The 24,377-nt window shown below is 50.1% G+C and overlaps 2 protein-coding genes across 6 annotated transcripts; one reads left to right on the top strand and one right to left on the bottom strand.

Moving 5' to 3' along the window:
- Window positions 1-13,910: 13,910 nt before the first annotated feature.
- Window positions 13,911-15,794, bottom strand: BLCAP (BLCAP apoptosis inducing factor). The gene has a single exon (XM_074317222.1). The coding sequence runs from the start codon at window positions 15,658-15,660 to the stop codon at window positions 15,397-15,399; it is 264 nt and encodes an 87-aa protein (XP_074173323.1). The 5' UTR covers window positions 15,661-15,794; the 3' UTR covers window positions 13,911-15,396.
- Window positions 15,795-17,596: 1,802 nt separating this feature from the next.
- On the top strand, window positions 17,597-20,069 carry NNAT (neuronatin). 5 transcript variants are annotated; one of them, XM_074317221.1, is made up of 4 exons: window positions 17,597-17,786; window positions 17,968-18,070; window positions 18,768-18,848; window positions 19,072-19,128. In XM_074317221.1, exons 1-3 carry the CDS (start codon window positions 17,715-17,717, stop codon window positions 18,845-18,847), a joined length of 255 nt encoding a protein of 84 aa, XP_074173322.1. In that variant the 5' UTR covers window positions 17,597-17,714; the 3' UTR covers window position 18,848; window positions 19,072-19,128. The 5 variants fall into 5 exon arrangements, with proteins under 5 accessions (XP_074173322.1, XP_019605787.1, XP_019605786.1 ...); XM_019750228.2 differs by lacking the exon at window positions 17,968-18,070 and having other exon boundaries at window positions 19,072-20,069; XM_019750227.2 differs by lacking the exon at window positions 18,768-18,848 and having other exon boundaries at window positions 19,072-20,069.
- The last annotated feature ends 4,308 nt before the right edge of the window (window positions 20,070-24,377 follow it).

Genomic DNA, 24,377 nt, shown 5'->3' with positions numbered 1-24,377 from the left:
AGAGCAATACCTCCAGTATGTACCCACCATTCTATGCAAACAAACACACACAAAAAGAGAATAAAAGATGTGTTTCAACAGTCATAGGGAAAGATTTTGGGTAAACAGCAAACGTCTAAGAGCAACTACCTCTGAATGGGGGAAGGGGCGGGAGGTAGAGGTGGGGTGAGGGAGGTCAGTAGAGACTTCTTTATCTGTAACACTTTAATTTTATTTCAGGGAAAATATATTCATGTATTACTTGTATAATTAAAATTTAATTCAAAAATGCTAATTCATTTCCAGCCAATTAGCTCTGCTTTACATGTGTGCTGTGTTCTCATTTGTGTGCCCAGGGACAAAGCACATTTACTCTGAGTATGTCTGCGAATAAAGCATTATGATTAGTAAATTGATTAAAATTTGGAAAGAAAAAAGAAAAAAAAAGGAAAACTTTTTTCACTCACAAAGGCAACAAAACTGATAAGGTACTGAGGAATAAACCTATTAAGAAATGTGAAAACCCTTGATGACAAAAGCAACCAACCTTTATTAAAAGGCATTACTAATCAAACCAAACAAAGAAGACTGATTAAACAGAGGCAGATACAATGTCCACAGATGGGAAGAACTGATATCCAAAAGATGTTATTTCTTCCTTCAATGCAATCCCACTCAAAATTCCAACAGGATTTATTTTCCATGGAACTCTGAGAAGCTGATTCTAAAAATGTATATGAAAAAGTAAATGTGTAATACAACCAAGGTAATTTTAAAAAAGAATAAAGGGAAAGGAAGGGAAAGGTGCTTACCTTATCAGGTAGTCAAATTAAGCTTGGCTAGTATTGGCCTAGAAGTAGACAAATAGGTCAACAGATCTGAATAGAATCTAGACATAGGAAACTGGGAGAAAAGATAGTGTGGGGACAATAAATGACACTTGCCAAACTGGTTATCTATTTGGAAAAAGGTCAGATTAGATCTCTGTGTCACATCATACATGAATACACATTTCACATGGGTTAAAGACAAACATTCTTTTTAAATCTAGAAATTTTAGATGCAAATATAGAGTGTCTACGAGGTCTGACAATTAAGTCCATGAACTTATTGCAATGATGTTGCTAACTTTTGTTGATATCAGAGGGATTATTCATTATGAATTTGTACCAACTGGACAGACAGCCAAGTTTACTATTTGGCAGTGCTGAAAAGGCTGCGTGAAAAAGACGACCTGAACTTTTCGCCAACAATTCATGGCTCTTGCATCACGACAATGCACCAGCTCTCACGGCACTGTCTGTGAGGAAGGTTTTAGCCAGTAAATAAATAACTCTATTGGAACACCCTCCCTACTCACCTGATCTGGCCACCAATGACTTCTTTCTCTACCAGAAGATAAAGGAAATATTGAAAGGAAGACATTTTGATGACATTCAGGACATCAAGGGTAATACAATGACAGCTCTGATGGCCATTCCAGAAAGAGTTCCAAAATTGCTTTAAAGGGTGGACTAGGTGCTGGCATCAGTGCATAGCTTCCCAAGGGGAGTACTTCGAAGGTGACCATAGTGATATTCAGCAGTGAGGTATGTAGCACTTTTTTCTAGGATGAGTTCGTGAACTTAATTGTCTGACCTCATATCTCATTTGCATGGTGGGGAGGCTTCTTAACAAGAGCGCTACCTGCTCCAGTGCTAGCACTACAGATTTCATCACGGCAGTTGGATAGGCGGCTTTAATATCTGGTAGGTCTCCAGTTGGACTGCACTTCCAACCCTCTGCCAGCACCATGTCCGCCTGGACCTTGCAGACCCTTCTTCCTCTCCAGCTCAACCTGGTCCTGGGAAGAAGGACTGAGATACTGGGCGGACCGAGGTCTGAAACCAGTTCCAGCCATTTGTGCTCTGTGTCAGGAAGGCACTTCGGTCTCCGGTTTCTGTTTCCTCCTCAATGAAATGGGGTAATGCTGTGTCTTGTGTGGGGATGTGAAATTCATATGAGATGGTGAATGTAAAGATGCAGAAATGGCACAGAACTTACAAAGACAGAGGAGCCCACTCCTACTTTTTCTCCACCCACCCACCCACCCACCCAAAACCCTGCCTCCCATGACTTAACATCCCAATTCTTTCCTGCATCATAATTTCTGAAGAATTGTCATATATTCTTTTTGGTCAAAAGTTTGAATGTTGACTTCGGATATTTGAATTCAGGGCAGAAAATACTGATTCGGTACCCAAAGCACTTACTGCCTGTCGCTAGGTGCTTAGAAACACAAAAAAATAATAATACGACACAATCTTAGCCAGGAGACAGGAGAAAACTCATGCTAAATAGCACTGTCATGAGTACACAGGTCAGATAAAAGCTCCCAAAAGAACACGGAGATCAAGTTACTCTCTAAAAGGTAAATAATTTAATTTTGCCCCTTTCAGTCAAATACACATTATTGCCCCAAACTAATTTATCCACCTCAACACTTGATCTCAGCCCCTTTGGGAGCTCATTTCACTAATTGTCTCCATCCTTAATCGCTTCATCACTCAGACTCACTTCCCTCGGAAGATTCACATGCCAGCATTGCTTTCCTTTAGGATTAAAAAGCCCTAGACTTTGCTCCCTCCTCCTTTCTCTCATCCCCAAGCTGCTTCTGGTAAAGGTCCCCAGGAGTCTCTCACCGGCTCTGGGGTGTGCCACCATGCTGCCCAATTCTGAGGGTGCCACGGTGATTGTGCACATTGGAGGGGCTCACAGATCAGCTCTTGTCCCCTGATCTCTCTGTACATACCTACTGCTGACCATTCCATCTTTCTGCTGAAAGATCACTCTGGTCCTTTCTTCTCAGTACCCTAGGAGAATTCTTCTTTCCTTTTACAGTCCCTAAATGTTGGTGCGCCTTGGGCTCGGTTTCTGGCTTCTTCCTCAGCAGTATTCATGGCCTCAGAATGCTCCAGAATCCTGACGTTACTTCAATGCACGGTTCCACCCAGGATCCCTTGGGAGCTCTGAACAGGTCTCTTTAACTTCTCACTCTGTGCTCCGGAAATATGCATTTGGCTACTTCCTCCCCATCTCCATTCGGACGTCTCAGCTGTCTACCACCAGATTTGTGGTCTGCCTCACAGATCCAATCCCTTTCTAGGGCTCTCCAGTTCTGAGAACGGCACTGCCACCTCACCAAGTAAGGCAAGACAGAAACTCAGAGGTCATCCTCACTACCTCTTTTCCCTGCCCTTCTTCATTTCACCCAGCATCGAGCCCAACCAGAATGTGTGGGTTGTGTCCAGATGTTGGCCACCGTGACAATGAAAGCCTCTTAACTGGTCTCCAAGCCGACCTAGGATACCTCTCGTGATTTCTCCACAGAGCAGCCGGTTTCAGATTACAGCGACATACGAGGGGAGGGCTCAACCCTGCTTCCCTTACGTATGTCTCAGGATGTACTCAGAGCTCAGCCCAGGCCTCCAAACTCTGCACGGCCAGCACTGCCTGCCTCTCTGCTTTCATCTCTCCTCCCTTTGCACAGGCTGGGTCCCTCTACCCAGAATGCTTTACCCCAATTTGCTCTGTCCCATTAACTCCTTCCCCATCTTAACAACCTGGTTCAAGTGCTACCTCTTCAGGGAAACCTCCTGGAGTGGGCCTAGGGCTGGTGGGTCCCCTTGTTGTACACCCTCCAGCACTCAGTACCTTCCCTTCGAAGTGCCTACCAACGTTGGAAATTGTGTACGAATATCTGTGTGATTATCTGATTCGTGTGTTTCTCCCCTACCACCATAAGAATTTGCTCCATGAGAATAGGGATTCTGTCTATTTTAATTCATTCACCAAAGTATCCACAGTGCTAAGCATACTGCCAGGCACATAATAGGTGCTAAATTAGAAAATGTGGTAACTTTGGTCACTAAACATGCTTATCGCGTATTGGGAGTTGGTGGGCTCACGTCTTTCCTGTGTCCAACCTCCCCACCCATATTCTTCACATCTTGAAGTCTTCCTCCCAGACTCCTCAAAAGACTGTTAGTAATGGATTTACCTCCCTCTCACATCTTGACATTATTCTAGTTTATGTCCCATCACTTCCCCAAAATGGTCCTATTGAGGTCAACAAAAGCTTACTAATCATCAAATCCGAAGAAAATATTCTGTCTTTATCTTATTGGAATTCTCAGCTGCATTTGACAGTGTTGATTACTTTCTCCTTGAAACTCTTCACTACCTTGGTCGCCATGGTAACCCACTCTCCTAGTTGTCGCATCTCTCAGGCCCTTGCTTCTCTTTCTCCTTTGTTGCCTGCCCACACCTGATTGGTTCCTTAAATGTCACTGTAACTCATGATTCTGCCCTGGGCCCTGTCCCACCTGTCCCATTCTCTCTCTGGTGATCTCGCTCTTTCTCGGGGTTCCCATTACTCTCTGAGTGGCCATGGCCCTGGGCTGGTACTTCCAGGAAAATTTCTTCCTGAGCCCCAGATCCCAGATTCAAGTGTCTACTGGGCTCCATCTGGCTGTGACCCTGACCCCTCGGCTGCATCTGAGTCCACTGTCCTGCTCCTCAGACTGGCTCCCCAAGATGTGTTCCCCATCCCAGGGGCCTCCCTACCACCCACCCCACCATCTACCCAAGAAAAATGGGAGTCACCCTGTCATTACTCTCTCTCTCACTTTAATGGCTGATCATTCCCCAATTATTCCTGGTTTGTATCTACTACACGTTTCTGATCTATTTCTCTCCATCTCCACTGGTCTAGTTCAGGCCTCTCCCTCTCTTATCTGGACATGGCTTCCTCCATGCCTCTGGGCTGGTTACTTCTTATAATGGATGACTGGGGGTTTGGGCTTTCTAGCATCCCTTATTACCTCCTAATGTCCCTTGTTACATTTAGGGAAATTTCCTGTTCCCTACTTTATGTGGCTGTGATGGGACCTGGGCTGCTCACTCACACAGAAGCCACTGAGGCCCCTCCTCTAGGTCTTGCCTCTCATCTCCCACGTCCTGTCAGGGGGTGGCATGCGGCTCGAGCTCAGCCACTTAGACCAAAGCTCTCTCTTGACTTTGACTTCAGTCCAAATATGGAAGAAACAGAATTATTCGATGTCTACGAGACACCACCAGGTAGTGGTGGTTAAGACCATTTAAGACTGCACCCCCATTCCCACTCACTTCATTGACCATCACTCTCTCCCTCTAACCTGCCGCTCTGGGTCTCAGCTTCCTAACCTGTGAAATGGGGCTAATGGTGGCTGTCTGCCTCACTAGGGGTGGGAGGATGGGGTTGCAATGACCCGATGAGACAATGGTCATGACCCCACCACATAAACTGTAATGGGCTGTGCCCACACTGGAGTGCAGAGTGCATTTGCTGAGACCCAGATAGCCTCACATCCAGAGAGCCTCAACCTTGACTTTTTTCCCTTGTTCATCAATTCCCTGGGAATTGTCACAAAATCTCTGATAAAAGAAAATTCTGAACCTCCATTGCAGACATTTGATTTCAAGCAGAAAGTAATTATTCTGCCTCTACCTAGTTTGCTGCCTGTTGCTAGGTGCCGAAAGGTACAAAAATGAATAAGACACAGCCCCAGAACAGGAAGGATGAAACCACCGTTAATTAGAGCTGTAATAAGTACCCAGAGGGCAGCGGGAAAAGCCGCCAGAAGAACGTGGAGATCAGGTTACCTGGTAAAATGTACAAGATTCAGTTCTGTCTCTTTCCACCAACACAACTAATCCCTTCACCTCTGCACTTCGTCCCAGAGCTCTAGGGCCCTTTTCATTCACTACTAGTCCCTGTTCTTCAAACCAGGGCGCACACAGCCCTCCTCCCTCCAAATGTCAGCGTGTAAGAAACAGCACCTTCCAGGACCCCACTGTCCCCCCCAGGTCCTCCTTCCCCCTCCTGCTTTCTCAACCAGACTCCAGGTCATCCCCACCCAGGGGGGCTTCTGCCCCTCCCCCAAAGTTACTGCTGCAAAGTTCCCCAAAGACCGGATCCCGGGGATGCCCTCACCTCTCGGACTTTGTGCATCTGGCCCACCAGTGGCCACCCTGACCTCTGGAAACTCTCTCTTCCCTGGGCTCCTTAGATGCTGCGTTTTTGGTTTTCTCCTCTGCCCCCGGCCCCTTAGCAGAATCCTCTTCCTGCATCAATCCAGGAGCGCCAGTCACCGCTCAGTGTCTGGCCCTGCTCCGCAAACTCTGCACCTTCTCTTTTCAGCTCATCCCTCGTTCTCCATCTATCCCCCTTGAGAGATGCCCACACTTCCTTTGTGAGCTCCAAATTGGCGCATAGACTTTCCAACTTGACAACAGCTCTAGTCAAGGTCACCACCAATGGATGTTTTTCCTCCTTACCACCCTTGTGCTTTGATCTTGCCTCTGATTTATACAGACAGAAGGACTTTAGGTGACAGCCCTTTCACTCTCCTTTATCACATCTATGCTTACCTCCTCTCAACCCAGCTCAGAAATTCTCCCTGGCCCAAACCGTAACCTAGCAGCTTCTCCCGAGTATTCCAAACTCCCCAGGAACAGGAGGCCGTGCTGCTTACTTTTCTTCCCCTTTCATTTTCCTCTGCCCACCTTGCGCTCCTGTGAGGATCTGGGGGCCCCCTAATTGCTCCGTCCAGTGGGCTCGCAGAGAAAAGTGGGCTTTTCTCTTTTGTCTGCTGATTCTTTCCTGGAAACGCTCCACTTCCCGGGGTTTCCATGCCAACACAGGCTCCAGGTACTTTTTCCATCTCTGTCTGACTTCCTTTTTTGCCTTTGTGGGTTCTTCTTTCTCTCTTCCCACCTCTTAAATTGGGGAAGAGGTTCTCTGTCCAGACCCCCCTTTCTCTTTGCAGCTGCCACATTCTCCTGGGGCCACCTGACCAAAGCCTATAGCTACAATCACCACCAGTCACAACCCAAATCTTTTGCTCAAATCTCCTGCTGGATCTAAATCCTCTACCTGTCTCTACCTGGATGCCCACCTTTTACTCAGCTTGCCCAAAATTAAGCTCAACAATCCCCCTTCAGCCTCCCCGCCGCCCACAAGCCTGTTCGGTCTCCTGGGTATTGTCTCATCCACCCAGTTACCCAAGATAGAAACAGAGAAGGTATCCTTGGCTCCCCTTCTTTAATCCCAGCAACTAGTCGTTAGCAGAGTCTCCTTATTTTAACTTCTCTCCACCCTCTTGGCCCCCACCCTAATTCAGGACTTGCCCTCTCTACCTGGACCAAGGCAATCATCTCCTCATTGGCCTTTGCACCCCAACTGTCTTCAAGCAACGCTAAAACAGAAATCTTACCATGGCACTTGTCAGATCAAAATGCTTCAGTGGCTTCCTGTTGTCAAAAGGAAAAAGCCCAAACTCTTCAATTAGACAGACTTGGCACTGTGTGATCTGGTCCCGCCTTCTCCAGGCCCTGCCTCTTATTTCATGCTTTGGCAAGCCTGAACTGTATGAGTTCATCCACTTCCCACTTCTGAAAACTCCCACTCATCCAGGCACCTCTTCTAGGAACCTCCCCCGGATACTCCCACAAAGCCTCACACTTGTATCACCCTGCCCCTAGCTGCTCCATGCTTTGCCTATGTCCCAAGCATATCTCTGGCCATCTTCTTACTACATAGCATTTTAGTGTGTGTCGTTCTTACCTCTTTGACTGTATGCCCAAGAGCAGACACCATATCTTATTTGATTTCATTAATAACCGAAGATCAACAATGAAAAACGCCAAGGAAATACAAGTTTTTACCAACAAATTAGGAAAAAATGTTTAAGAATACCCAATGCTGATAAGGATACAATGGAACAGGCAGTACTATTCAGTGGTTGCGCACGTGAATTGGTGTAAACTTTTTGGAAAGTAATATGATAGTGGAAGAGAAAGAGAGAGATGAAAGTTTCAAGAAAGTGTAAATGGCCTGTATACTAGGGGTGCCAAAAAAATGTACATACATGACTTGTATTCATCTTTTGTTCTCAGTATATATTGAGTAATACAATTTTAATACAGTTTTTTCCTTTCTTAAAATGTGTATATGTTTTTTGGTACCCTCTGCATTTGTACAACATTTACTGAGTGTCTACTTTGCATCAGGTGTGGTGCTACGTATTAAAATATGAAGATAAATTTTTTTCAAAACATTTTTTTGTCCATTCTATTTCCTCTTCTATAGACTGTGTTTAGGTGAATGATATACTTATCTGTTGCATTTTTACTGTTAAGGTTTGGAGCGTGTTCTTTTATACATCATGGATCTGCGAATAGCTTATCCATTCTGCTTTTTGGTTCTGTTGGTGATACTGTTTGACTTGTAAATATTTAGTTTTGATGTAGTCAAATTGGTTGGTCTTTGCTTTCTTGATGTCATTTTGTTGGTTTTTAACTTGCTGGGGCTCCCCCATCCAGACACTTGTTAAATATCCAATTCCTTTCCCCCTGGTTTTTAATTGGCTCATAGCTCCTTATGGTCTTTTAAAATAGTTTCTAAATTTGGGTGTGTGTTCTGAGGTGAGGTGGGAAACAAATTATTATTTTCCTTTCAACTGTCAGAGCCCCAATTTTGGACAAGCCTTCTCCTCATGCCTCTCTGAGCTAAGCTATTCCTGGTTGATTATGAAGACCTCAGGGCCACAGCCTTCTCAGAGAACATGCCACCTGGACAGGGCACCAGAAGGCTTTGGGAAGGTATGATTCCAGGCACAGTGACAATGAAATACAGGGAGGCATTTAAGAGGTGGGAGCAGAAAGCCCTTCTGGACGCCCTGCCAGAGCAGTGTGTGAAAAGATGGTTCACTTACTTTGCCAATATGAATGGATGACTACAGAAGCCATCAGTCCTGGAGGCTTCCGATTCTACAAGGAAACATTATTCGGGGATCACAAGAGAGGGAGAGCCCAACCCCACTCCTCACCTGCATCAACCTACCTGTATACACTCTGCCAGGATGTCTCACCATCAGCAGAAAACTCTCTCAGCCAGTTCCTGCCAAGTTCATCTTCCAGGGAGCTGCAGCCATCACCACGATTCGTCCATGCTCCAAGACGTGGACTTGACCCCAATCTTGGGGTCACCATGCTCTTTGTCCAATTATTGCTCTAGGCACCAGGGCATATGAAGGTTGATGCTAGAGCTAGACAGGAACTCAAGGATTAGCTATCTAGTTCAACCTTCTCATTTTGCAAATGGGGAAACTGAGGCCAAGTGTGGGGGGGTGACTCATGGCCACCTGTTGCCACAGGGAGGACACCAAGCTGGGGAGCCTTAGGTGAGGTTCTTCTCACACATCTTTGTGAGCTATTAGTGTCTGTGGTATCTGTGTATAAAATGTTAGTCTGGAGGCTGGAAAATATAGTCACTTCAGCGTTGCCATGAGGAGACTCGGGAGGCAAACTCAATTCCACTACTTTTAGGAAAGACTGGGCCACCTAATTCCTTAGGGAGTCTACAGATTGATGGACTGGGCCATCTCTCCATCCACCCCCTGGCCCGCCAACCAGCAAGTTCTGTGCCAGGTCTGGTCAGGCAGGTACTGGGCCTGGTCAAGGGGACCACTCCCCACCGTCAAGGGTTGTGCAAGGTCTTGACAGCCAAGCTAAGATGGGACCCAGCTGACAAGGAACCACTGAAGGTTGTATTTGTCTTCCGACCTCAGAGACCCTTCCAAGTCTGCCTTGACTCTAATCTAAGATTCTTGACAGTTCTGCACCCAAGGGACTTAAAGTTTATTCTTTAACACAAAAAAATCCTTTGGCTAAACACTTGCTTGTTGTAACACACTTTCTTTCAATCAAAATCTCTAAGACTGAAATAACAGGGTAAAGTTCACTGATGTTTCCCATAAGATGGGCAAACAGGCCTGGAGAAGAGACAGCAGAGTGTGGCCTCAGCTCCCTGCCTCTCCTCCCCACCTGGGGGGGGCTGCCACTATCAGTGCGGGGCAGGGATCTGGCAGAGGATTTAGCTTTGGAAGAAGTGGTGACATATCCAAGTGCAGACTTTGCACAACTGCCTGGGAAAAGAGGTGAGAGGCCCGAACCACTCAAAGGACTAGTCTTTGGAGAAAGGTCATGTGCAGCTCGTATCTGACAGAGCACTCAGCACGTCCCTACACTGGATCATTGTGAAGAAAACAATGGACAGGTAGTGATTTCTCTCTGAGAGGGGGAAAAAAATCCATGGAAGGTCCTGGGAAGCTGGTGGCCAAGCAAGGATGCAGAGCCAGGATTCTGGCCTCTCAGAAAAGAGCTGTGCCGTGGTGTTCCTCTCCCTTTCAAGATGTTGTCATTTGGGGGTTTGCAAAAAATAAGGAAATGCACGCTGAGGTGCTGACGTATGCCCTTCCAAACGAGCTCTCTCCCTACCTCCACCACAGCCCAGACCACGTGGCATTGTCATTATCTGTCTCAGGACTGTCTCGGTGCCTTCCCTCCTGCTGAGCCGAGCCATTCAAGGAGGGCCTGGTCTTCTTCTGCATCAGGTTCTCAGAGCTTGGTCCTTGCATCAGTGGGACAGTTAGATGATCAGATCGCACCCCTGCGAGGCCCGAGCCCAATAAGGGTCAGTTCCTTCACTTTGAGCTGGGCTATGGTAGGTGTTATTGTCTCCACGGTACAGGGGAAGAAACGGAGGCTCAGGGAGGTGCAGTGCAAAGGCGAGGGCATCGAGCCTGGGGCTCCCAGAAGCCTCTTCTCTGAAGGTTCATCAGTCCTAAACTGTTCCCCAAGTTCACCTCTACTCACTGTTGAGTCCTGACAGCCCAAAGGGGACCAAGGACTTCTGTCTGAAGCCTCTAGCCGGCGCTTAGCCAGCTTACCTGCTTCACCCCGAGCTCGCTCTAGAATCCAAGTTTTTCTCAAGACTCAGACTTCTTCTCCCAAAGCCTGGCAGACCAAACTCTGCCTCTCTTCTGGATTTCAGGAAGATACTGGGGTGCAAGGTGCTGGGCTGAGACCACATGCACCCCTCACCGTCAGGATGGGCTTCCATCACTTGCCGAGGCAAGTGTGTCTTAGTTCTTCCCTCTTTTCAGAGCAGTGACCCTTTCACCCATTACAGAGCAGGTGGGGGTGAGGGGTGAGCTCTGTACTGGATGCCAGGAGACTGGGCTCTGGCTCTGGCTCTGCCAGCCGACTGGACACAGGTGAGAACCCTTCTCTGCCCTCCTTTCCTGCAGCTACTCAGTGGGAGTCAGCTTTCCTTCGATCATCTTTCTCTGTCCTCGTCTCTCCCCAGCCTACCTCCTCCTGCCTTCCCGACCTCACCCACCATCACTCAGTAGAGCTACTTCTTCCTGTACCCAATGATCGAGACGGGCAATGGCCTTCTCGAGAACCCTGCTGCTTTCACTGCTCAAATGCTAGCCTGTTCCCTTTTGAAAGCATCCCACCTTGAATGCTGTTCTGCTTGGGTCACCCCAGATCCCCATTCCTTGTTTGTGATGGTTCTTGTCAGCTGGAAACTGAAGAGTTCTCAGGGCTGAGTTTTGGGGTCTGCCACCACCACGTCAGCCTTAGACCCTCCCTGTATCTCCCAACACAGTCTTCTAGCTTGAAATAGACTGAGCTCTATCCCCAAAAGCCTTTTTGGGTTCTGATTCTAGGGTAACCAGGTACGAGTGGGCCTTCATTTTACTTTCAGCCCGGTATCTTGAAGCACAGAGATACTTGATTAGATGGTGGGAAATAACATCTCATGTATTATTTCACTGCTCAAACATTTACAGCTGTCCTCATGTCTCGGCCTGAATACCAACCCAGCCGAATGTCAGATCCCCTTAGAATCCCTGTATGGCACCTGCCGCAAGCCATAGTTTGTATATATGTATATGATTATCTACCCAATGTCATCCCCTTTCTCAGTAGCCTGGATGACTCTCTGATGGCACAGAATGTCCACCTTGTCTACCATGTGGCCCCAAGGCCTAATCCTGCATGGGATTCTGACAAGGACCTACTGGTGAAATAATTCCGACCCCCGTGGGAGACAGGAGGACTCCAGTCACTATGGAAGAGGAAGTCTGCCTAACCCTAACACCAGCACTCCACAGAGGGCTGAGCAAAGTCCTCTAGGCAAGCGATCTCCAAGGAGAGGGATGAAGTCCAGGAAGGCTTCCTGACAGAGGCAAATCTGGGCTCACATGGTACACAGACTCCAGCATATGTAGGCTGTCCTGCAAGGGCACTGCCGCCTTCCCAGGGCTCAGTCACCTTTCTCTAGTGTATCCAAGAGGACTCTAAGATCCTAGTCTATGAGGGCTAGGAAGACCACATTTCGCCTATAAGGAAACTGAGGCCCAGAGCAGGGCACGACCAGTTCTCAAAGAAGCCCAGAGCTAGGCCTCACGGGGCCTTGCGGTTACCAGGTGTCTCGTGAGAAACCATGTCATATTAGCAGCCCAGAGACCAGCAGAATTGCAGAGCATTTCTGCAAGGTGCCGCTGCTTCTTTCTAGAAGAGGTATCTACTTTTCATTTTCTTAAAAAGCATCTCAGGAAGGGGGACGAGATGTTGGTGGGGCTGCCTTGGCAAGGTGGAAAGCACTGGTGGGCAAACAGAATGCTGATGTGGCAGTCACCTGGGGAGGGGGTGGGCTGCTGGCACCCTGCTGGAAAGGGTCAGAAATCTTCCAGAGGGAGACCTGTTTGTGACTCTTAAGCAAGGTTTGACCTACAACAGAAAGCTGCTTTCTGAGGGAGAGCAAAATAAGCAATAATCTTGGCTTCATGTATCATCCAGGTGTCTCCACAGGAGAGTGGGGCCACAAAAGCCTTTTTTGTTTGTTTGTTTTGTTTTTGGAATTTGCAATTGTCTGTTTTCTTAAGTCTTCCCACTAGGCTAGAATCACGTGGTCCTGGACAGTCAGGCCTAGTCTCGCCCCTGAGATCCCCAGCAAGCACGGTACAGGAGCTCAGTGTTTGCTGAACAAACCAACCCTTCCACATGCATGATTCCTCAGCTTGTCAAGACTTTGCTGAACCACGAAATATATCCAGAAACCCAGAAAAGAATTCAGAGATAAAAGCACTAGAGAATCAGATAGGAAAAATACTCAGCAGATACAATCCGTAAAAGGTTGGTTCTTTGAAAATACCTTTACAATGGACAAAATCTCTGGCAAGTTTTGACCAAGGAAAGAGAAAGCACTGACAAGCAACGCTAGGAATGAAACAAATGAAAAATTGACAATGGGGAGATTTAGAAGGACAGGAGAAAACTATATAAAACTTTACAGCAAGAAATGAAAAACAATCTAGGTAGAACAGGTGAACTTCTATGAAATTACCAAAGCCCTTTTGCAACTGTTCGCTTAATAAACCCTCACCACAGCCCAGTGCCTTGCACACAGCTCCTGTTACATTTTCTAGAAAAGATTGAGAGGTGGACATCCAGCAAAGGACACTGACAAGCTACCCTGCTTTGTCTCAGAGGTCACAGCCACAGGACGCCGACGACACTGAATTGCACCACTGTGGCGCTTGCGGCCATTGCCTTGAGCCCCCAGGTTGGATGGCCAGTCTTATTTATTTTTCCACTTGGAATGCCATAAGGGGTTTCACTTTATTTTTACTTCAAAAGCAGCACCATAAAAATCCTTGATGATTAGAGCTCCAGCTGTCTTAAGTTGTTTGTCAAGGGATCGGTTACTCAAATCTCCTATGGAGGGAAACAGTTTCAGGCGAGGAGCCATGGGAGCTGAGAAACGCAAATGTCTCATCTCTGAAAACTTTCAGACTCCCTCCTGTTCGCCGCCTGGCCTGCCCTCTGCTCCCCCTTCCCCAACCCCACCATCTGCTCTCCAGAGAGCAGATCAAATTTTCGGGCTAAGGTACTCTGGCGCCAAGGACTCAGCCCCTCCATGCTACCTCCTGCACCCCACCAACTTAGAAATCCAACACCACGACCCAAATGGACTGCAGCCACATAAAACCACAAAGTAAAGTTTATAAAGCTTTATTAAACATTTCAAACAGCTGTGCAACGAACACACCAGAAATAAAAGCTCTGGAATAGCAGTCCAAATGTTCCACAAGTGTGGCCTCGCGGTCCCATTCCCTAGGTGGACGGCCTCCAGCTCTGTCCTCCGCCTGGCCCACTTTCCTCCCTGCTCAGGCGAGAGAAAGATGGATGGTTTAGACCGGAAGGACAACCACGCTGATCCCCAGTGGGCAGGGCCAGGAGAAAGTCTCATGTGCCAACACTTGTGATGGAAGCGCAGAAAAAAGTCAGTGACAGTCACCAAGTCTTCCCGTGTATTCTTCACAATGTCCAGTCTACATGTGCAGGTCTGAAGGAGCTCCTGGCGTGAGGACGATGGCCACTGCTCCCCTCTGTCTCGTCTGAACCACCTCTGAGTCCAGTGTGCTGGTCACTCTGCAATCCCCATGCTAAATAAAAGCTGCAGCGGCACCTACGATAGCTAGCTATTGCTAAACCTCAAAATCAGAACACATTTGATAAAGTTTCTTTAAAAGGAATATACACATGGATTTGTACACGTACACACACACGTACGGCACACCAAAAAATATCCAAACACCTATCAAGATAGGGGCTCACGGCTGTTAGGAAACACACAGGTACTCTCCCATTCACTCGGCCGGGGACCGCTAGATGTACGTGAACACACCACACGTCCATCCTGCGGAGCGGTCACAGGAGACACAGTGAGGCCCCCCTCCTCGGGACAGCTGAGGAAGGCCGGAGGAAGGGCGAAGGAAAGCGAGGCTGAGCACGAGCCCAGACACCCGGGGGAAAGAGCAACACGTATCTGTTACTTCTTTTTTTAAAAGTGAAGTGAAAAAATACTGGAGATTTGTGAACAACAAACAGTCAAGACATGTTTCTGTCTAGCCTGCTGACCAAGGAAAGGAAGATGAAAAAGCGAGGCTCTTGGGCGTCAGCAATCTCTTTAAATTCGAGATAAGTGCAAAAACGAGCCCTGTCTTGGACAGGTGCTCCCCAAAAAGGAAAGGGGTAGAAGAGAACTAAAGGGCCATCAGGACAGGGACTGAGGAGTTGGGAACATTCTGGGAAAGGAGGAGACCCTGACAAGGAGGGGTCATGGAGGTGACAATGAGACTGGCATTTTATCTGCCCAGGTCATGCTGGGGTAGTGGATCAGGATGGGTGCAGACTCCTCGCAGGAACGAGGAGAGGGGGTGGCCATCCTGTCAGCTGGGACCAAGATGGGGACAGAACACACACAACCACAAGACCACCCACGACTATAGGACTCTACAATAAAAGCACCGTTCAGTGCTATTATTCACATTATAAGGATAAAACGTCACAGGCCAAAAAGGCGCCGTCAGGAATGTGGCACCCGCGGGCCGCGGGATTTGAAACTCCAATGCTTTATGACCTATGTCAATGCCTCCCCTCCCGTCTTCTGCTTCCTTGGAAAGCTAACTGGGCAGGCTGTTAGGTGCCCACAACGCTGGGGTCATGCGCGGATTCCGGAAGCGGGGAATCGGAGCAGTGGTACAGGAAACAGTTTCCCCAGCAGCTATAGCAGATGAGGAACAGGGCTGCCAGGAAAACCAAGGCACAAATTGTGCAAGGCTTCCGCTCCAGGAGGAAGCTGAGCAGGTAGAAGCCCATGAACATGGAGTGGCTGAACCACAGAGCGGGGTTGAGGGGCTTGGGGATGAGGAGGACGGGCAGCAGCCACTGGAGGCAATACATGATCTCTGCCGGGCAGGGCCTTCGCCAAGGCTGCCGGGCACCGCTGCAGGAACCGACCTAATGGGAGCCAGCAGGCGTGGGCAGCTGCCCTCTGCTTTCTTCAACCCTCACTCTGCAGGAGCTGAGCCGCTGTGCTCTCTGGCTGTCAGCCCGGGATCACCAAGGCAGCAAGGATCCTGAAGAGAAAAGTCAACACAACAAACAGACAAAAAAGACAGACAGACAGACAGGAAAAAAAAAAAAACAGGAACAGAATGTATACTTATTTGGGAAAATGGATCATGGTTAACAACAGCAAATGTGAATGCCCTTTCCTCCCTGCCCACCCATGAAAGTCTACTCTTCTCCAAGTCACCACGTCAGGAAGCCTCCTGGGGTGTCTCCCCTGGGCTTCTCAGGGGCTCCACCAGAGGGCTCTTCCGGCAGGTCCAGCACAGTGGACTGGTTTTGCCTGGGCCCTGCCCAGCAGAGATCATGTATCGCCTCCTGGGGCTGCGGCCCGTCCTCAAGGGGTCCAGACCTCACAATACCGCCCTGTGGTTGCCACCGGCCGGCCACCGGCTCCGTGCGGTGCCCCCACAGGATAAGGACAGGGTTCTGTCTCACAGCAGGTGCTCAGAGGCGAGTAAAGCGAAGGCGCACTGCCCGCCGGAGATCACAGGCAATGGATCCTCGCAAGCTGCAGCGGCTGCACCACCACCAAATATTTTGTTTTGCGATGGCAGCCTTGGGACAAGCTTGCCTTTTTCAAATAACCTGGCGTCATTTTGTCCAAACCAGCCAACTTCTTCGAAAGTCGACGTAGAAAGAGAAAAAAAAAAAATCATCGTGCCACTTCATCCAAACTGACCTCGCTTGGATCACTTACACTCCATCTGCTGCTGGCACTGTATAGAACTTGACCTCTGTGAGCTTTTAATCAAAATTAATTTTCTATCCACATAGGGGCAAATGCCAGTTGGCCCCTGTACCAGGCAGCTCGCTGGAGAGAGCGGGGCTCTCCAGCGGAGGGCCACCGGTGCACCGGGACCTCACTCGCGTTCAGATCTTCCCGCTGTGCGTGGAAACGGAGCTACGGCAGCCACAACCCTCTGGTGGCGGTAGCAAAACCCCACTCCAGCCGCCCAGCACAACTGGTACAAAGAACTTCGCTGGCTGAGGAAGACCTACCAAGGGCCTGGGGGAAGGGGTGCAGAAGACAGATTGAAATGACCTGTCCAGCAGCAACTATCCCAGAGCTTATTCCAAACACTTCTCGGGAGAGCTCATCCCATCCCTTCCGCGCAGACAAAGGTGCCAATCCCTCCCGCATCCCTCCTACAGGGTAGATACGCGGTGACTACCGCTTTCCCGCCTAGAGTTTAGTGCCCTGGCCAGGCTCCCTATAATTGCCACCGCCGTAGATCTACAACCTAAGAAGTGGGACTCGAGTAATCAGGGAAAGGTTAGGCGCTCAGTGACTCGTGAAGCAGAGGGCGTGGGCTTACAACACACCGAACGTTAGAAAGTGTTGAGCACAGGTTTGTGAAGCCAAGGCTCCTGGAAGGAGCATCTTTTCTTGCTCCGCGGGGCAGACGATCGCTCTCTAAATTAGGTTTCCATCCATACCCAAGGTGGGTTGTGGTGTGGCACTGGACACTAGGCTCGAAGAGAGGGGCTCCGCACCAAGAGGCGCGCACCCCCTACCCTTGCCCTTAGCGCTACTCAGAGGTGCAGTTCCCCTCCATTTTACACTAAAATTTAAAGGCAGGCACGGCAGAATCTTCTGGAAAGGGGCTAAGATGAAACTCAGGAGGCGGGGGTCGGTGTGGAAAGAGCAGATGGATTATTTTTTCCTCTCCTGGCGAATGAGGAGCGCCCCTGGCTACCCCTCCTCATGGACCCCCCCCAAAGGCGCATGCGCACTCGAATGGTGGGTGGATACTTAAGGCGCGGCAACAGCGGCTGCGGCAGTGCGCCCAACAGCGGACTCCGAGGGACTAGCGGAGCTCGGCAAACCCGCGCGCGGCCTTTGGCAGCACTCGCTCTCAACCACCCACCCAGCACTCGGAACCATGGCGGCAGTGGCGGCAGCCTCGGCTGAACTGCTCATCATCGGCTGGTACATTTTCCGCGTGCTGCTGCAGGTAAGTGTGCCTGGGTTCCGGGTGGGAGAGGGGGTCCTGATGCGCGCCCCTGAACCGGCAAGCCCACGTCGCAATTGCCGTCTCCTCTACCTGTCCTATCTTGATTGCCGCGATCCCTGCCTACCCGAGTGCCGCGGCCAGCACCACGCGCCCCCACCCGCTCCCTGCGCCCTCCTCCTAGCGCAGACCCTTCTCAGTGCGCCCGCGCCCGGCCGGGAACAAAGAGTTGGGGCGCGGCGGGCGCCAGCCGCCGACGAACGCCGAGGCTCTTAGCGACCAACGTGGTAAGAAAAAACCGCTACACCCAGACTCGACCCCAGGAGGGAGGCGGGGCACTTCAGTTTTGCGAAGAGAGACTTTACAGCTCGCAGAGCGAAATTTTTCCGCCTTAAAAAACTGCGCATTGCGGGGAAATTTTCTTTAAAAATATATATATAGCGCTTGCGGGGGTGGTACGAAAAATAAGTTAGAAAGAAGCACTCCTCACAAAAAACAAAAAATGCACTTCGCAAAAAAAAAAAAAAAAAAAAAGAAAGAAAGAAATCCTCCCAAACCCAACCCACAACCAATTAGAAAAAAAAGTAATTCGCGGGAAAAAAATGAATTCAAGAAAATGCGCATTGCAGGAAAAATAAATCAGACAAAAGCACTTGGCAGAAAAAAATGCATTAGGTGAAAAGCGCATTGCAGAAAAAAATTAGACAAAGGAGCTAACAGAAAAATGAATCGGATGAAAGCGCTTTGAGGAAAACAATGAGGAAAGGCTCCTCGCAGGAAAAATGGAAGAGAAAAAAGCGCTTCCAAAAACACCAATTCGCTTTATTTTTTTTTTTTAAAAAAAGGGCAAAATGCTTTGTGTAAAAAGAAAGACACCAAAAGAAAGCGCTTTCCTTAAAATCATTTACCCTAAAAGCACCCTTTGCAGGAAGAATTCCCTGCTAAAGGAATCCTTTGGCAAAGGAATCGCATATTTCCTTCAAGGTGTTCCTGGAATGCTGCATTTACTGGGTAGGATTCGCTTTTCGAAATCCTCCAGGGACCCAGCCCATTGCAAGAAGTGAGGTATACCTAAGTTGTGGGTCCAATCAGCTTGCCGCCATGCAGCCTTCAGCACAGTTGGAAAAGCTCCAGCTGCCCTGACTCGTGGACGAGCTGCTCCCGGGCCTGCCTCTCCTAGTTGGACAGGCGGGCGGGGCAGGGGGTGGGGTGGGGGTGGGCACAGCAGCGCTGTAGACAGGCTGCGGGTGCCCGCCTCTAAGGGCAGGTCCTGGGTCTCTCACTACAGGTGTTCAGGTACTCCCTGCAGAAGCTGGCATACACCGTGTCGAGGACCGGGCGGCAGGTGTTGGGAGAGCGCCGGCGAGCCCCCAACTGAGGCCCCAGCCCCCAGCCCTGGGCGGCCGCGTCACCAGGTGCTCCTGTGCATCTCGCCCAGCATGGGAGCCAGTGCCGCGCAGGAATGGGGGGTCCCCTGTGCTCTCTCGCCAGAGGAGCACTTGCCAAGGTCAGTGAGGGGCTGGTAGGCCCCGGGAGAGGCAGCACCGGCAATGACGACAATACCAGATCCTTTCCCAACCCCTTTGCACCCGTCCCACTGCGTGGCGGGGTAGAGGGAGGAGGGGGTTGGGGGGAGCAGACCTCTGAGATTTGGGCATAGGCATTCTGATCTGGACCAAGTCAGGACAGCAACATCGCAGCCCCACCACAGAGATCAAGACAACCACACCAGCCAGCAGAATGGACATGCCAACATCACCAGCCAGAAGCCCTGAATCTCCGAGTAGCAGACAAGGCACCAACTTCGTGCCTGTGTGGCGGGCCTGGAGGGCGTGGGTGAAGGAGGAGGAGGAGGCCTAAGAAACAGAGTGGGGCCCTCTCACTGTCCCTCGCCCAGGGCACGCACGTGCATTCCAGCCTTGCTGCCTTTGCTCCCTCAATACCCCCTTGCCCCTCACTGCCTCCTAAACGCATCCCACCTGAAAGAAATGTGTCACTCAATTCGGACCTATCCAACCCGTAAACGAATCCCATCTTGACTAAAACACCTTCTCTGAGCCCCCAGCCCCTCACTGATCTTGCTTTTCCCTGGTCTCACGCAATTGTGGTCAATATTGTGGTAATTGCTAATTGTACTGATTGTATACGTGTGCATTAGTTGTGTTTCCCCAGCTAGATTGTAAGCTCCTGGAGGACAGGGACCACCTCTACAAAAAATAAAAAACCAGTACCTCTCCTGTCTCGCAAGTGTCCCAGGACCCTGCGGGGTGGTGGAGGCGCACCAAACAGTTGTCTCTTGTAACTTCTTTTGCGGCTTCAACACCTACTTCTAAGACAGGGCTGATGTGCCCAGTGCGGAATGAGCACACTGCTTGGCAGAGGGAGGGGAGGCAACAAAATGGTAATACACTGGGGCCCTCACACACCCACTTCCATCTCAACTTAACACTGTACTGGGATAAAGGACCACATCCCCCTCTGCAAAGAGAAAGGTCTTCACTTGTGGTCTCAGAATAAGGGACCACTTACCCCTCCTGAGAGGGCTGGGTGCCTTCACTTGTCCTGGGTTAAGGGGCCTCAGCAGATAATCACTGGGAAAGATGGGAGGAGGGGAATGGTGGGAGTAGCCCTCACAATGGGGTGTCAGGGCCCAAGGGGGTTTGTCAGGACTTCAGTACATACAGCCTTATCACCATTCAGAAGCTCCAAGGAAATGAGCACTGGGTCGGGTGGGCACTGACTTGACAGGAAGTATGGGATAAGCAGTGCTGTGGAGCCTCCCTCGCCCTCCAGCCTCCATAACCTCCACCAGGACCACTACAGGGCGTCCGATCCTCCCTGGCCTCGCTGCTCTCCAGGGTCTCCTCCCCCACCCAACCCGGGAACCTCTGTCCAGCTCACTCTCCCCATTACTGGGTTCTCTGACTCTCCCAGCATTAGCCTCCATATTCTTAGGGGTGCTTACCAGGTCCCTGGGCTCTCCCCTGCCATCATGTCAGGGTGGGTGGGTGGGCTGGCTGCTCAACTCCAGACTCCTCTCTCCTCTCTCCCACTCAGTGAGTCAGGGCTCCTTTTACATGGGGTCAGCTGACTGCCTCAGCAAATGGCCCTGCCGCCTGTTCAGCCTTGTCTGGGGCTTTATGTGTCCCTGTCACTATACACCTGTTCCTGGGTCAACACCCAGGGAGGGAGTTGGAAGGCCGTAAATCTCTCTGCCACTTTTCCAAATCCCTTAGTCACAGCTGTCACAAACACTTCTGGAGCACAAAGCACTTCACTCTCTTGAACCTAATCCTGTTTCTCTGCCCTAAGCAAGCCCCTTGCGTTTCTCCACCCAACCGCCAGCCCTCTAGAGGCACCTGTAACTTCTGTTCAGCATCAGAGAATTATGGGGGTGGAGGGTGCTGACCTTAGTTCTGGTATTGGCTTGCCATCAATCAATCCAGGGAAAGTGGACAGGTCACCCTACCCCTCACCATCAGTTCCCTTCTGTAAAGGGCTGCTAAGATCCCAGTGAACCCTAACATACTAGAAACATTCTGCCATCCAAGTGGCAATCAGGACGCATAGGACTGGGGTGGGGAGGTACAATCCGAGACTCCATCTTCCTTAGGCCGGGTGGCTCCAGCTTCTACCATAGCCTGAAGCTGAGGCAGGTCTCCTCTTGCCCTAGGGTGACTCAGCAGCAGGCAAGGGCCATACCTCCCTTCTGAAGCCCAGCTCTTGGCAGGCCTCAAGTCTGGGAGTGTCTGTGGTTTTCCACACTAAACTCCCAGAACCATGAACATATTTCAACATGTGTTCTCAATGAAGGCTGCCCCTCCCCTCAGAGCCTTCGAGGGATGTGCCCAGGGCCCCACTGCCCCAGATGCTCTAACGTCAGCCCACTTATAAAGTAGCTGGGGTCAGGGAGACAAGCTGCAGCAGAATGGAAGGACCTGGCTGATCTGTACACAGCGGGCTCCCTTAGCCTCCTGTGCCTTCTTTAAACGGCAGGAGGCTGCTGGCAGCCCCAGGACTTTCCAGGTGATCTTGCCAAAGCCCATCTGTGGGTCTTCCTCCATCCATCCATCAGCAGGGTTCGGAGCATGTTGCCGTGAGATGACAAATTTTTAAGCAAGGGCTACCCTGGTGGCCTGCATCCACATGGGTGGGCTTGAGCGTGTAACGTCCACTTCCCCATCCCCAAACCCTCATGTTTTGGCAGCAAACACAACGCAACAGAGAAGACAGAGGAATTCATTCACTTTCTATTCCTGTGTGATGCCTAGAAGTCTGGTCCAAACATCTTGTTTATAAAATTTTTTCAGAAGTGATACCATTAAAATATTTTATTCTGATAGACAGCAATGGGCGTTGGAAATGACTAGTTTTATTGCAAAGCCCTTAGTTCACAGGGTTAACTGTCCACAGGCCTCCCCTTTCCCTAAAGTGTCTCCATCACCCCAAGACTTCGCTCCCACAAGGCCAAGGATGGAGCAGATGAGTTGTGACGGGCCTGGGACAGAGGTGAGAGACAGCAGCCACAGGCGAGACTGCCCCAAGGAGGAGGTGTCTTAGCCTAAGCAGTTGAAGTTAAGCCCCAGGGGAGTTCAGGTCCCATGACTTTCAGAGGTGTGGGGTGCTATGTGACACACTTCCCTCTCTCCATGGAGAATTTAGATTATGATTGAAAGAAGGGGCAGAGAGGACAAGATTCTTGGGTTTCCGCTGCGGGACAGCAAGTTTATTACACAGGGGTTGGGTGAGGGAGAAGGTTTGCTGTGAGCGTTTGCTAGACATCTATTTTCAAACTTGTATCTACTCAGGAGCCAGCACCCTAAAGTGAGAATCTGAATTTGCAGTTAGTTTTACCCCCCAAGATTTAAATGTGCACAAGTACAAACACGTGCATATGCAAACACACACACACACACACAATGTTGTGTGTACATTAGTCTAATTACAGTCTCTTTTCCCCTGGTGACCTCTTACTTCCTCTATATTTCCCAGAGACAGGTCACCCCCCTCTCGGGGAAAGATCCTGTTCACCCACCCTTCATCCCTTTCTCCCTCCCATAGGGTCCATAGCCCAGCAGGATCTAGATTCCTGAGCATTCCCAGAACGGGAAGGCAGAGAGGCAGGCAACGCATGGTCCACGGTATATCACACAGCGACAGGTTTGAATGGAACGCATGTTTCAAATATGAGAGAACAGCAACAAAAAGATGGCCAAACCCAGACTTCCAAATTCCTCTTTGAAACAACATATTACAGATAAAACGTTGAACTGTTTTTGGCAGCAGTTCTACTAAGACCAATTTCAGATATGGAATTGATCTGGTCACTGGAAACCAACCAGGGCTCTGACTGTTTTAACAGACTTGCTTGGCGTTAATTAGTCTCTGATTTAAAACAAACACATAAACAAGATCTAACACTTGGCATTAGCACTTAAGCTGGAACTTTTTTTTGGTCCTGGCTTTGGTGTTCCCGTGCAGAGAAGACTGAGGGGATGGATGGACCATGTCAGGCAGGGCAAACAGAAGCTGTCCCCAACACACCAGTTCCCTGAAAGGGATGATAAAACACGATCCAAACCTATAAACAAGAAAGACCATTTTTTTCCTAGGACAGACCTCAGTCTGTTCCAACATTTAGTGCTGAAAAGGAACACGGAGGCCTGGAAGGAAATTAAAGAAAGCTTGGGAGGGGGAAGGAAAAAGCAACTGTCCCCCATCCCCCATTGTTCTTTCCAGGCCATTAGTGTGCCAGCCATTCCATTGCTCAGCTGCCCTTGAGGGCCACTCCCCATATATATTGGAAGAAAGGCAATGGGTGTCCAGACTTGATGTAAAGTTAGAGGGAGTAAGAAGCACGCGAGACTCAAAGCAGAGCGTTGATCTATCACCCCAGACACCAAAGCCGAGGCCCGGGGCAGGAGACCCTTTCTCTCCTCTCCCCCACGCTCCTTTTGACGTAAAAAATGCAACCGAAGTGGCGGGGACAGAGTGACAGGCCTCTCAGAAGCTGGGTCCCCTGCCATGGGCCCCGGGGCTGAAGAAGGGATGGTCGCGCCCCCCAGCCCCGCGCTCCCCAGCTCTCTGCCCGCCGGATCTCCGGAGCAGACGGGCGAGCGCTGACCTTGGAGGCCAGAACGAGAAGCCAGGAGTTCCGTGCCCCGCCCTCGGGCCGGGAAGGGGCACCCCCAAGGCCCAGGCCGGGTCCCAAACGGGATAATCACGTGACAACGAACAGAGGTGGCCCCGAGGGTGCGCGGAAGAAAAACCCCAGGGAGGGACCGGGAGACGCCTAAGGTGACCCCAAAGGGACAACATGGCGGCGCGGACGCATTGAGGGCCTCTCATCCCTCCCCCAAGATGCCGACACCACGGTACCTGCGAGCCCAGCCATGGCGCCACCGCCACTGTCGCCTCCGCTGTCGCAACCTGCTCCAACTCAGCTAGCCGCGGACGCCGCAGGAAGCAGGGGAGACGCCCCCTTCGTCTTCTAGTGCAGCCGGCCGAGGACCCCTTCTGGGCTTGATCTCTACGGAGGACGCCTGACCGTACGACCCAAATTGCGGTCCCTCTCGCCCGGTATCCCCTCAATGT

The sequence above is a fragment of the Rhinolophus sinicus genome, linkage group LG13, assembly GCF_036562045.2.
Source record: "Rhinolophus sinicus isolate RSC01 linkage group LG13, ASM3656204v1, whole genome shotgun sequence".
Taxonomy (NCBI): Eukaryota; Metazoa; Chordata; class Mammalia; order Chiroptera; family Rhinolophidae; genus Rhinolophus; species Rhinolophus sinicus.
The sequence above is the reverse complement of the archived record's forward strand: the minus strand, read 5'-3'. Positions and strand labels throughout refer to the sequence as shown.